At 46.6% G+C, this 11,644-nt stretch overlaps 1 protein-coding gene across 3 annotated transcripts; it reads right to left on the reverse strand.

Moving 5' to 3' along the window:
• Nucleotides 1-335: 335 nt before the first annotated feature.
• On the reverse strand, nt 336-1,818 carry LOC120412954 (GATOR complex protein NPRL2). Of its 3 annotated transcripts, none has more exons than XM_039573603.1 (3): nt 1,758-1,818; nt 1,424-1,651; nt 336-1,343 (listed from the first exon to the last, which is right to left on the reverse strand). In XM_039573603.1, the coding sequence occupies exons 2-3, from the start codon at nt 1,630-1,632 to the stop codon at nt 365-367; spliced, it is 1,188 nt and encodes a 395-aa protein (XP_039429537.1). In that variant the 5' UTR covers nt 1,633-1,651; nt 1,758-1,818; the 3' UTR covers nt 336-364. The 3 variants fall into 3 exon arrangements, with proteins under 3 accessions (XP_039429537.1, XP_039429545.1, XP_039429532.1); XM_039573611.2 differs by lacking the exon at nt 1,758-1,818 and adding an exon at nt 1,710-1,728; XM_039573598.1 differs by lacking the exon at nt 1,758-1,818 and having other exon boundaries at nt 1,424-1,751.
• Nucleotides 1,819-11,644: the final 9,826 nt, after the last annotated feature.

The following is an 11,644-nucleotide window of genomic DNA, read 5'->3' on the forward strand; positions in this document are numbered from 1 at the left end:
ATGAGTGTTAAAAACAACAAAAAATCGCTCATCTTTTGTAAATTAAGCTTCTTTTTAATTTACACAATTTTATACCGTAAACTGGGGTCAATCGGGACACATGGGGCGAATTGGGACAGCAGTTTTAACCATGTTGGAGCACAATATTTTGATTTTTCTGGTTGGTTTCGGTTAGAACAGACTCAGGCCAACAAAATGTGTACATCCATTTCCAAATTTAAAAGCTTTAAGTGCTCTAGAAACTGCTGTCCCTATTCAGACTGTAGTCCCGATTCACCCCAGATTACGGTATTTGCTTTGACAAATTTCTCAATAGTCTAAACAAAAACACCGACTAATTTTAACAAATTTATTTCTCATTCCCTCACTTCCAAATCACCGTCACATTCGAGTCCACATCGATGTCCTCCTCGATCCTGCTGGGCGTCAGCCCAGTCTTGCAGCAAATCTCGTCCAAACTATTCAACCCGGTGTACAGTTTATGCCTCGCACTCGGATAGGACCCCGTAAAGATCGGATACTTGTTGATGCACCGAATAAGGCAATGCTGCAGCCCAAACGTGACCAGCTTCCGCTCGTCGATTGCGTTGTCCCGCGGGCAGAGCCGTTGACAGAGTGCCCGCAGGGTGACTCCGTGCGTCATTTGGGAGTACAGTTGGAGGATTTTGTGGAGGGACGGAAGGCGAGGGGTTTCCTTTTCCGTTTGGAGCTTCACGTAGTGACGACAGTCTTCCGCAAACTGGCGGTCTTTGCTGAGGTTCTGCAGGTTACGGGTGCACATGTAGACGTTACTGTATTTTAGGAGGGGGAGTAGCTGAACGACGCCGTAGTAGACCAGGTTCTGGATGCAGGACTTGACCAGCTGGTTCTCGACGTCGGCTTCGGCGGCGATGCGAGCCACGTGGTTGATGCCGTTGATGAACGGGATGACCTGTTGGGTGGTGAGGTCCCACGCTTCAAGCGATATGTTCTCGAAGCCCTTGCAGATGAGCGGGACTTGGTGATCTTGAACTGGGGGTGGATCCGGTTTGAGACGAACAATCTTAAGATAGATTGTGGTTTCTCCTTCAACGATGGTAGCTACCTGCTTCTCGTTCAGATCTCGCAGGATACAGCTTAGCAGGTTCTGGATGCGGGTGTTGTTGTCCGGATTGGACAAGAAAGAAGTTTCCTCCTCCATCATCAGCAGGTATTCGGATAGTTTCTTTACGACGGCTTCGTACTGCACGGAACGAGCCCAACTGTCGCACACGAAACAAAGATTGAAGTAAAATGCATTCCTCGGGTAGCGAGTGTGGTCAATCTTCACCGGGTAGCCGATAACCTTGTGGCCAAGGGCGTTCCTAAAACGAAATAGAATTTATTCTGACCTCAACTCTTGTCACTTGTAAGAAAACCCCAAGAAAACAAAACCAATACTCACACCGTCAACGTGCATCGCTGCAGCTGGGGCTTCGGAATGATGAAGAACCGGATCGAGTCGAACACCTCCTTGGCGATGTAGTTCTCCGGCACCTGGCAGCTAATCTTGGAGCCCGCCACGGCGTGGAACTCGCTCAGCAAGATGCACCGGATGGGACCCTCGCGGCCGCAACCCTCGTAGAACTGGTTCGTCTGGTTGATGGTGGCCATGTTGGCCCCTTTATCAGCGCTGAAAGTGCAGAGAAGTTAAGCTTATCACCGTATGGTATTTTTGCTTCGTTGAGGACTATCTGCAGACTGAAACGAGCAAAACAGATCAGCTGTTGATTGTTTACATTGAATTGATATGCGCCCCCAGTGCTGCCACAACTAATATGCTGTCACTTTCAATGCGAAAGCAAAATGGAAGGGAAGTATTCTTGGTAGACTGGCAGCACGTGCGAACGAGGGGTACGAAAAGAAGGAACACGAATCCGGGCTGATGTAGAATTAATGGTTAAATGGTTCGTTAATAAACACGAATAAAAAAAGCATCACGCAGAAAAATAAGGCATATTTGAATCAACAAAACGTTTTGTTGATTTGAAAATCAAGATTTTTGTTGAATCAACGCTAAATGTCAAAGCAACTTTATCAAAACAATAACATATTTTTGTGAAATTGAGAAAATCAAGGTTTATAAGGAGTTGATAAGGTTTATCGAGAAATTAAAAGTGAGAGTGTGTGCGTGCAACATGGAGTTAAACTTTTTGAAGTGCCATGGGAACCTTCACAGAAACTGCACAGAAAGTTTAACTCCATGTTGCACACACTCTCACTTTTAATTTCTCGATAAGGAGGATTATATTCAACAAAAATTTTGTTGAATCAAACCTTGTACAGGCTGATTCTACAAAACATTTTTCTGTGTGATGAATCGAGTTATAAAGCACTTCATAAACTTGTATGCTCAATGATAAAAAGCACTTTGGCCTTCCTTATACACTTATCCAAAAATGTGTCACACAAACAATCATTAAAAAAATACATCTGGCATCAAACATGATTTATGGTAACTTGAGACAAGGATGCCAGTTCTTCAATATTTTGGGCTTGTTTGGAAGGCCTTTCGATAACATACTTTTAGTGCAATAAAAAACATACCCGGCAACAATGCCATGCAATTCGAAACAGAAGAAGAACAAAAACAAAACGAGCAGTATGAGATTTGACAGCGCGCATTTGCCGAAAGTGCGGCGCGTCGATATTTTGACAAAATTCCTTCAACCGAATACACTCAAACCCCGTTGGTTTGACACCAACTGTTGTCAAACGAACGGGGTCACTTTTTAGTTTGACACCCCTTTTACACGGAGTTCACACACACTATCAAACGTTTGTTTTGATAGTGCGCGTGAGCGCCGTGTAAAAAGTGACAGTTCGTCACTTTTTAGTTTGACTTTGACCAACCAACGGGGTACAAACTAAAAAAGTGTCAAACGAAAAAGTGACCAACCACCGGGGGTTGAGTGTAGTGCCCTACACATGCTGATTCTTTTTGGCAACGATTATCCCATTCCTTGTAAAGTTATCGAAATCGTCATTAATCAATGATTGTCAACTAGGACTTCAATGACTGTGCCACAAAATTATATAAATTAGGAAGCACATTTGGTTTAGATCAAAAATTCTTTCAGTGGCTTCAAGAAGGCAACACCCGGCGTATGGTGATTCCTTTTGGTGCTGAAATTCGTTACGTTGAATTTAATACAGAATATTTTATAGTGATGATCAATTTTCTTCGAAAATGTTCAGCGGCTTCACCTTAACATCAAGTTAAGAAATAGCCACTGAATCCGCTTTGTAAATGCGGCCCCGATACTCTTCATGGGTCATGGGAAAAATTTACTTTGACTTACTCAAATCTCGAAATAATGCTCTCAACTCCTCCAACACCATCAAAACAGTGTTCATTTGTTCATGGAAAGGGGATCCATCGCCAAAACGCGATAAAGTTCGCTAAAACTAGCGATAACAGTCGCTAATTTCCCAGCCTGCAGAAAAAATATATGGAATCGCTCATTTTTTCACTGGTTTGGAATTCAGTCAAATTTGATTGAACCAGTGAAAACATTTACTGGTTCAGCGAAAACTTTCGCTGTTTGGAGAATCAACAAAAAGTTTTACTGGTTTAGAAGGAGCTACCGGATTCCAAAATCAATCAGGAGATTCTTCTGCTGGTTTCGGGAGACAATGCGCTGATCCAGTTGTTTTTTTGAAGGTCCAGCGGTTTTTGGCACTAGATCAGCGCTGGGTGCTGAAAAGACAGAATGCGTAACATGATTTCCGAATGATCCCCACTGCTCTTCACTAATACAACTGAACTACAGCTGTAAACATAAACAAAGTAGAAAGCTTTGTTCAAGCTCAAGCGTGACATATTTTTTGCTGTTTTAGTGACTCGTTTTGAAACATTTGGGATCTTCATGCTTTTTTGTAGACTAAACGATGGGCGGTTAAAAGAGTCCTTCTTTGTTTTTAACGTGATGAAATATTGCGTCAGAAGTGGGGGAATTTCGTGAATCAGAAGAGCAACCGGATGGAAGTTACGAGATTATGTATCTTTGAAGCGCAGTGATAATACAGGAGTAAGATTATTCAATGTTATTTGGCAGGTGCCATTCACAGTTACTGATAATTCGTCTTAAACAATTTGTAAACATAGGTTTTGAGTGAGACATAGCGCTTATGGAAATGTTAGCAACAAATTAAGACAATCTCGATTTCATCCCTTTTCTTAAGACTGACTCAAAAGCTCGACGCCCTCGACTTTTTACAATACTTGCCAATTCATGGCATCATTTTCCAAATAGCAAATTGGTTCCGATTTGACAGTTCTAAATTGAGGCCGCTTTGCGGACAACTATTCTGCACCCAGGTTCCAATGCACAAATATAAACACAAATTTAAGATGTTTACATAAAGATTGCAATTTTCATAACAAATCAAAGTTTAAACTACGAAATAAATTGAAATACAGACAGTTTTTATTTTTGAAATGCGTTGTGACTTACATTTGCTGTTCATTTTTATTGGAATGTAATTTTCATTTAAAGATTTCCAATAATAAGTTAATTTTAAACACATTTTTTAAATTTATTTGATTGAAATTTATTTGATTGAATTAAAAATTACAGAAATTTTTCTTTTTAATATTTTGTTTTAACTGATCATATATCATTATATAAATCTCACAATAAATATCTTATGGCAGTTCTATCAAATTTGTTTCTGTTTATTTCCACTAAACTACTCTTGTTTAATAAATGCAATTCAGTATTCTGATAATAATAATAAAGAAATAATCTAGATTACTTTTTCAAAACAACCAATGAGCCATGGGCTTCCTATGCTAATAGGACCTTTTGAAAAAGTACGCGGGTAATGATATATGAAAAATGCGTGGAATGTTGCTTATAAGACAAAAACTAACTTAATCCACCTATGTGGTTGATGCCTTCCTCACTTTTTTTTCACAGATATAACATAAGTGGTCATAACTCGAGACTGGGTTGCCAGATTATCAATGTTGTGGATTCGTTGGAAGGGGTTTTCGATTACCTAATCAACGATGGGTCGGATGATGGTTCTGGACATCGTTTGCATACATATAATTGAGATCCGGATATATGTGAAAACACATTTTTATAAATAACTTTTAAACTATTTATCGAAACTTCAAACAATTCAATAGCGATGTATGGGGCCCTATACCAAGTCGATTGCAATCGGTTCAGCCAGTGCTGAGAAAACTCAGTGAGAATTTTGGTCACATACATACATACACACTCATACATACACACTCATACACACACACACACACACACACACACACACACACACACACACACACACACACACACACACACACACACACACACACACACCCGTGAACCGTGGGGACAGGTGAGGGTCCCTGCGGAGCTTAGCTGCCAGCTACCGGGCGGGTTGCAGTAGGCGGATAGCTGTCGGCGATTGCATACATTCATTGCATCGCCCCCGGACCAGCAGCGGGAGGATGTCTAGGACGTGGCGGAATTGAACAAGGGCACTGTTTAATTTCTTCGAAAAAACCACATGGGTCCGTAAACACCTCTGTCAAGCGATCGAACGCCGCTATAAGTGTTTTAGCCCAAAACCTCACCAAACCCCGAATCCAAGATGTGATGCGACCCGTGTCGAGGGATGCATGGCTGGGGGGGTTCAACAAATTCCCAGTCGATAACGGAGCCTGTGGGGCACAGGGGCGAACCCCACACGTAATTTGCCCTTACTGCGTCACGGCAGGGCACTGGCGCAGCGGACCGTATTTCCCTAGCGACTCGTGGGATTCAAAATGAAGACAAGTGAAACAAACCAACAAAAGGGTCCCGATGCGCCCCAAGCATCGGAAAACACGGAGGTAGAAGAGGACGCAAACGTCGAAATGGCAGGAGGCGAGTCAAACGGCGGCGACACAGCAGGCGGAGTGGCGAGCGCGTTCCGAGTCAGCAGATAGGAGTAATTGGAGAGGAGACTCCCAAGTCATCCTTGTTGAACTTCGCCGGCAGTACCCCTCAAGACGAAGTCCTGCTTGGAAGGACCGCGTTACAGGAGGTCAGGAGGAGGGTCAACGAACTCTTTGATTTCATCAAGGACAAAAACAACGTCCACACCAGAATCAAGCAGATGGTGAATGGAGTCAAGGCAGCCATGAATGCCGCAGAGCGCGAAAACAACTCGCTGGTGGTGACGCGGAATTCACTGAAGCTCAGAGCTGAAAGAGCCGAAGAAACGCTGAATGCAAAACTGGAGGAGGAAGCGCTACGGGAGAAAGAACCGAAAACGCCGCCCGGCCCAAGCTCTAAAAGGGACAGGGAAACGCCTGGAGACGAGGAGGACGCAAAGAAGCAGAAGCAGGGGAATGGAGACAGTCCGGACCCGGCGAAGGAACCAGAACCAACCCCAGGGAAGGAGAAGGAATGGGAGAAGGTCAAGAAAAAGAAACGGAAGAAAAAAGGGAAGCAGAACGAGGACACCCAAAAACCCAAGTTTCGCAGGGAGCGTAACAAAGGCGAGGCTTTGGTGGTCGAGGTGAAGGAAGGTGTTTCGTACGCAGACCTCCTCCGGAAAGTACGAACCGATCCGGAACTCAAGGAGCTTGGCGAGAACGTGGTTAAAACCAGGCGCACCCAAACCGGAGCGATGCTTTTTGAGCTGAAGAAGGATCCCGCGGTCAAGAGCTCAGCTTTTAAGTCCCTCGTCGAGAAAGCCGTAGGCTACGAGTCGAAGGTAAGAGCGCTATCGCCGGAGACAACGATCGAGTGCAGGAACCTGGACGAGATCACGACGGAGGAAGAGCTAGAAGATGCGCTGATCGTTCTTCTGGATGACCGTACGACACCGATGGCAATCCGGTTGAGGAAAGCCTACGGCGGCACGCAAATTGCGTCGATCCGACTATCGACGCCTTCGGCGTCTAAGCTGCTGGAAACCGGCAAGGTCAAAGTAGGGTGGTCGGTGTGCCCACTGAGGCCTGTTCCTCGAGTGACCCAGCAGATGACGAGGTGTTTCCGCTGTATGGGTTTCGGCCACCAGGCGAGAAATTGCGACGGTCCCGATCGAACCAACAGTTGCAGAAGATGTGGTAGAGAAGGCCACATGGCAAGAGACTGCAAAAATAAGCCGAAGTGCGTGCTCTGTAAAGAAGGCGATGGCAATAGCCATGCGACGGGTGGCTTTAATTGCCCGGTGTACAAGAAGCTGGCCTCGGGCAAAAAGTAGTGGAGGTGTCCCAGGTGAACCTCAATCACTGCGACACTGCACAGCAACTGCTGTGGCAGTCGACCGCGGAGACGGGGTGTGACGTGGCAATTATTGCAGAACCGTACCGAGTTCCACACGACAACGGAAACTGGGCCGCGGATACAGCAAGAATGGCGGCGATACACGTGATGGGGCGGTACCCCATACAGGAAGTGGTCTCGAGGGCGTTTGAAGGATTCGTGATCGCCAAAGTAAACGGGACCTTCTTCTGTAGCTGCTATGCTCCCCCAAGATGGACCTTGGAGCAGTTTCAGCAGATGCTGGATAGTCTGACCGATGAACTGATCGGACGAAGCCCGATCGTTATCGGAGGTGACTTCAACGCGTGGGCGGTCGAGTGGGGTAGCAGATGCACCAATGCTAGGGGGCATAGCCTAATGGAAGCTCTGGCAAAGCTAGACGTTAGGCTGGTGAATCGCGGAACCAGCAGTACCTTCCGCAAAGACGGTCGTGAGTCCATTATCGACGTTACGTTCTGTAGCCCGCGACTGGCGGTCGACATGAACTGGAGGGTGAGTGAGGACTATACCCATAGCGATCACCAAGCGATCCGGTACAGCATCGGGAGACGAGCCCCTGTACCAGATAGGAGCAGCCGGTCCTACGGAAGGAAATGGAAGCTGCAGTACTTCGACGAGGGTCTCTTCGTGGAAGCGCTCCATTGGTGTGATGGTCCCCAAGACTTGAGTGCCGACGTGCTAACAGCACAACTGGTGACAGCATGCGACACAACCATGCCGCGGAGACTGGAGCCAAGGAACTGTCGTCGTCCAGCCTACTGGTGGAATGAAGAACTAGGTACCCTTCGGGCAAGTTGCCTCAGCGCCAGAAGACGAGTCCAGAGAGCAAGATCCGAAGCAACTAGAGAGGAGTGCAGAGAGGAGTACCGGTCTGCAAAGGCCACGTTCAAGAAAGCGATCAAATGCAGCAAGACAAACTGCTTCAAGGAGTTATGCCAAGACGCTGATGCAAACCCTTGGGGGAGCGCATATCGTGTAACGATGGCGAAGATCAGAGGCCCATCGATGGTGGCTGAAACGTGTCCCGACAAGCTGAAGGTCATTGTGGAAGGGCTCTTCCCAAGACATGACCCAACGACATGGCCTCCTACACCGTACAACGACGAAGGGGGTAGCAACGCCGAAGGTCATCTGATCACCAACGAAGAACTTGTGGCAGTAGCGAAGAGATTGAAGGTGAAGAAAGCTCCCGGCCCGGATGGAATCCCGAATTTCGCCCTGAAATCGGCGGTTCAAGCATTCCCGGACAGGTTTCGAACAGTCCTGCAGAAATGCCTGGACGAAGGACACTTCCCCAACCCGTGGAAGGTTCAAAAGCTCGTGTTGCTGCCGAAGCCAGGCAAACCACCGGGGGACCCATCATCGTATAGGCCTATATGTTTGCTGGACACCCTCGGAAAGCTTCTGGAACGGATCATCCTTAACCGGCTGACCAAGTACACGGAGAGCGAGCATGGCTTAGCAGCGAGGCAGTTCGGCTTCCGTAAAGGGAGATCCACGGTGGACGCCATCCGGAAAGTGGTCGAGAAAGCCGACGAAGCGCGGAGGAAAAAACGCAGGGGGAACCGTTGCTGCGCAATAGTCACAATTGACGTCAAGAACGCGTTCAACAGTGCGAGCTGGGCGGCCATAGCAGCAGCGCTGCACAAAATGAAGGTGCCTGACTATTTGTGCAGGATCTTGAAGAGCTACTTCGAGAACCGCGTGCTGGTCTACGACACTGCCGATGGACAAAAAACCGTTGTTGTTACCGCGGGAGTTCCGCAGGGATCCATTCTGGGTTCAGCACTGTGGAATGGAATGTATGACGGAGTGTTGACACTGGGACTACCCAACGGCGTAGAGATTGTTGGCTTTGCAGACGACATAGTGCTGACGGTAACCGGCGAAAATGTCGAGGAGGTCGAAGTGCTGGCTATGGAGGCAATCGCAATGATCGAGAACTGGATGCTCGAGGTGAAGCTGCGGATCGCTCACCACAAGACGGAGATGGTGCTGGTTAGTAACCACAAGAAGGTGCAGCAGGCCCAGATACACGTTGGAGAACACGTCGTGCACTCGAAGAGAGCGCTCAAGTACCTCGGGGTGATGGTGGATGACCGGCTGAACTTCAACAGCCACGTCGATTACGCCTGCGAGAAGGCGGCTAAGGCGATCATGGCACTGTCGAGGATTATGCCGAACAACGCTGGGCCCAGGAGCAGTAGGCGCCGCCTCTTGGCAAGTGTCGCGACGTCCATACTTAGGTACGGCGGACCGGTATGGTGGACGGCGCTGGGGACGAAGCGAAATCGAGCGCTGCTCGACAGAACGCAGAGACTGATGGCCATGAGGGTTGCAAGCGCGTACAGGACCATTTCGTCGGAAGCAGTTGGCGTCATAGCCGGAATGATCCCCATCGGCATCACACTGGAGGAGGACACCGTGCGCTACACCCGGAGAGGCACGAGAGGTATCCGGGAAGCTGCGAGAGCCGAATCGCTGGCAAGGTGGCAACGTGAGTGGGACACCACGAAGAAAGGCAGATGGACGCATCGGCTTATCCCGTCCGTATCCACGTGGGTGAGCAGAAGGCATGGAGAGGTCACCTTCCACCTCACACAGTTCCTGTCGGGCCATGGCTGCTTCAGGAAGTACCTGCACAGGTTTGGACATGCAGAGTCTCCTCTCTGTCCGGACTGCGTCGATTGCGAGGAAACACCGGAGCACGTGGTGTTCGCCTGCCCTCGCTTCGAGGCAGCGCGAAGCGAAATGCTGGCCATTATCGGAGCGGACACCAGCCCGGATAATGTGGTGCGAAGAATGTGCAGCGACATCGCCAAGTGGAATGCGGTCGTCGGAGCGGTGACGCAGATCACTTCGGCTCTCCAGTGGAAATGGAGAGACGATCAGAGGAGGAACGACTAGGAGCCTAGTCGAAAACCCACGAGTGTGGCTGTGAAGGAGAGCACGTTATGACGGTTGGCTCTATCAAATCGGTACACGTCTCGATGGTCCAAGGAGAGGGCTGCATATGACTAGCCGATCAAAAGCAACGCGATTCTTGGGCGCGGTTAAACCCTCGCATGGACTCATATGTATGTAGAACAGGAAATGGTTCTAGCACCCGGCATGGATCCTGTAAGTAGACTAGTGCAGAAAATGCAACGCCTCCCCCCGAAGTTATACCGAAAGGTGGTCCCGGGGGGACAAGGGCACGGCGTTCAAGGACTGGTTTAGTGGGTCGGGAAAACTCTTTTTTTTGTTTTCCCAACCCCACACTACCTGAGAAACGAATTCTCAGGTGTCTGGTAGCAGATTCCGACCTTGTAAAAAAAAAACACACACACACACACACAGACATTTGTTCACTTTTCGTGCTTCTAATAAAAAGTCATACTTCAGTGAGGAAGGCAACTATTACTTGATAATAACGTTTTTTCTAAGCTGGAAGGTTGCAAGAATTCACAGCATTTTTTATAAATAGTGTTCCCAAAAATGTTTAAAAAAAATCAAAAACTCCAAAATAATATTTGAAAACCTATTTTTTCTGGAGAACTGTCCTAAAAATTAAATTTTGGGAAAAAAACTAATGTCGCTCTTACTAATCAAAGAAACTGAAAGTTGCATGGAATTGTCAAATAATGATTTACTTTTTTATGGAAAATTCGTTTAAAGCAATTGAATTTCTATTGAATCCTCATTTTACCCTACACACAAAAAAATATTTCCTAATGTTACATCATTTATGATGTAACAATTTTGCACGTCATTAAACATTTAAATTTAAGTGTAATTTGATGTAAATTTGCAACAAATTATACGTAAAAACATGATTTTACGTATGATTCAACCGTTTACGTCGAATCTCAAGTTTACATCAACTGTGTTTACATGTGATTCATTTTTCCGTGTCGAGTAAATTCACATATTTTTTTCTGTGTAGAATGGTCAAATTCCCCCCAAGGGAGGAATTCCTCACCGATTGAAAAACACTGTCATATAGGCTCTTTATTCGTTCGTTGACCGGTACGTTACTTGAACTCTTTTTTATGCATAACTTTTGGTCTGCTTATCAATTCTCTAAATAATCAAAACGGTTCTTCGGAACCTACAGTGAATAACACCGCCAATAATTTGTATAATGTTTTGTTCCATGACTCGTCGCGTTCCTTTTCTCCCTTGATCAGCTGATTGTGCAAAAAATCATCTTCAAAATACGAACATCCAATAAATTAAGCACTAATTTGACCAAACCTTGCACCCTTGTCTTGTCGCAGTTTCTCTTCAACAACAAAAAATGTGAAAATTTACAACTTTCAGTCCACAGTGCGTTTTGTGGGTGACATTGAAACCCACCCCCTCATCAACTCTTCCCT

The sequence above is a fragment of the Culex pipiens genome, chromosome 1 (assembly GCF_016801865.2).
Source record: "Culex pipiens pallens isolate TS chromosome 1, TS_CPP_V2, whole genome shotgun sequence".
Taxonomy (NCBI): domain Eukaryota; kingdom Metazoa; phylum Arthropoda; class Insecta; order Diptera; family Culicidae; genus Culex; species Culex pipiens.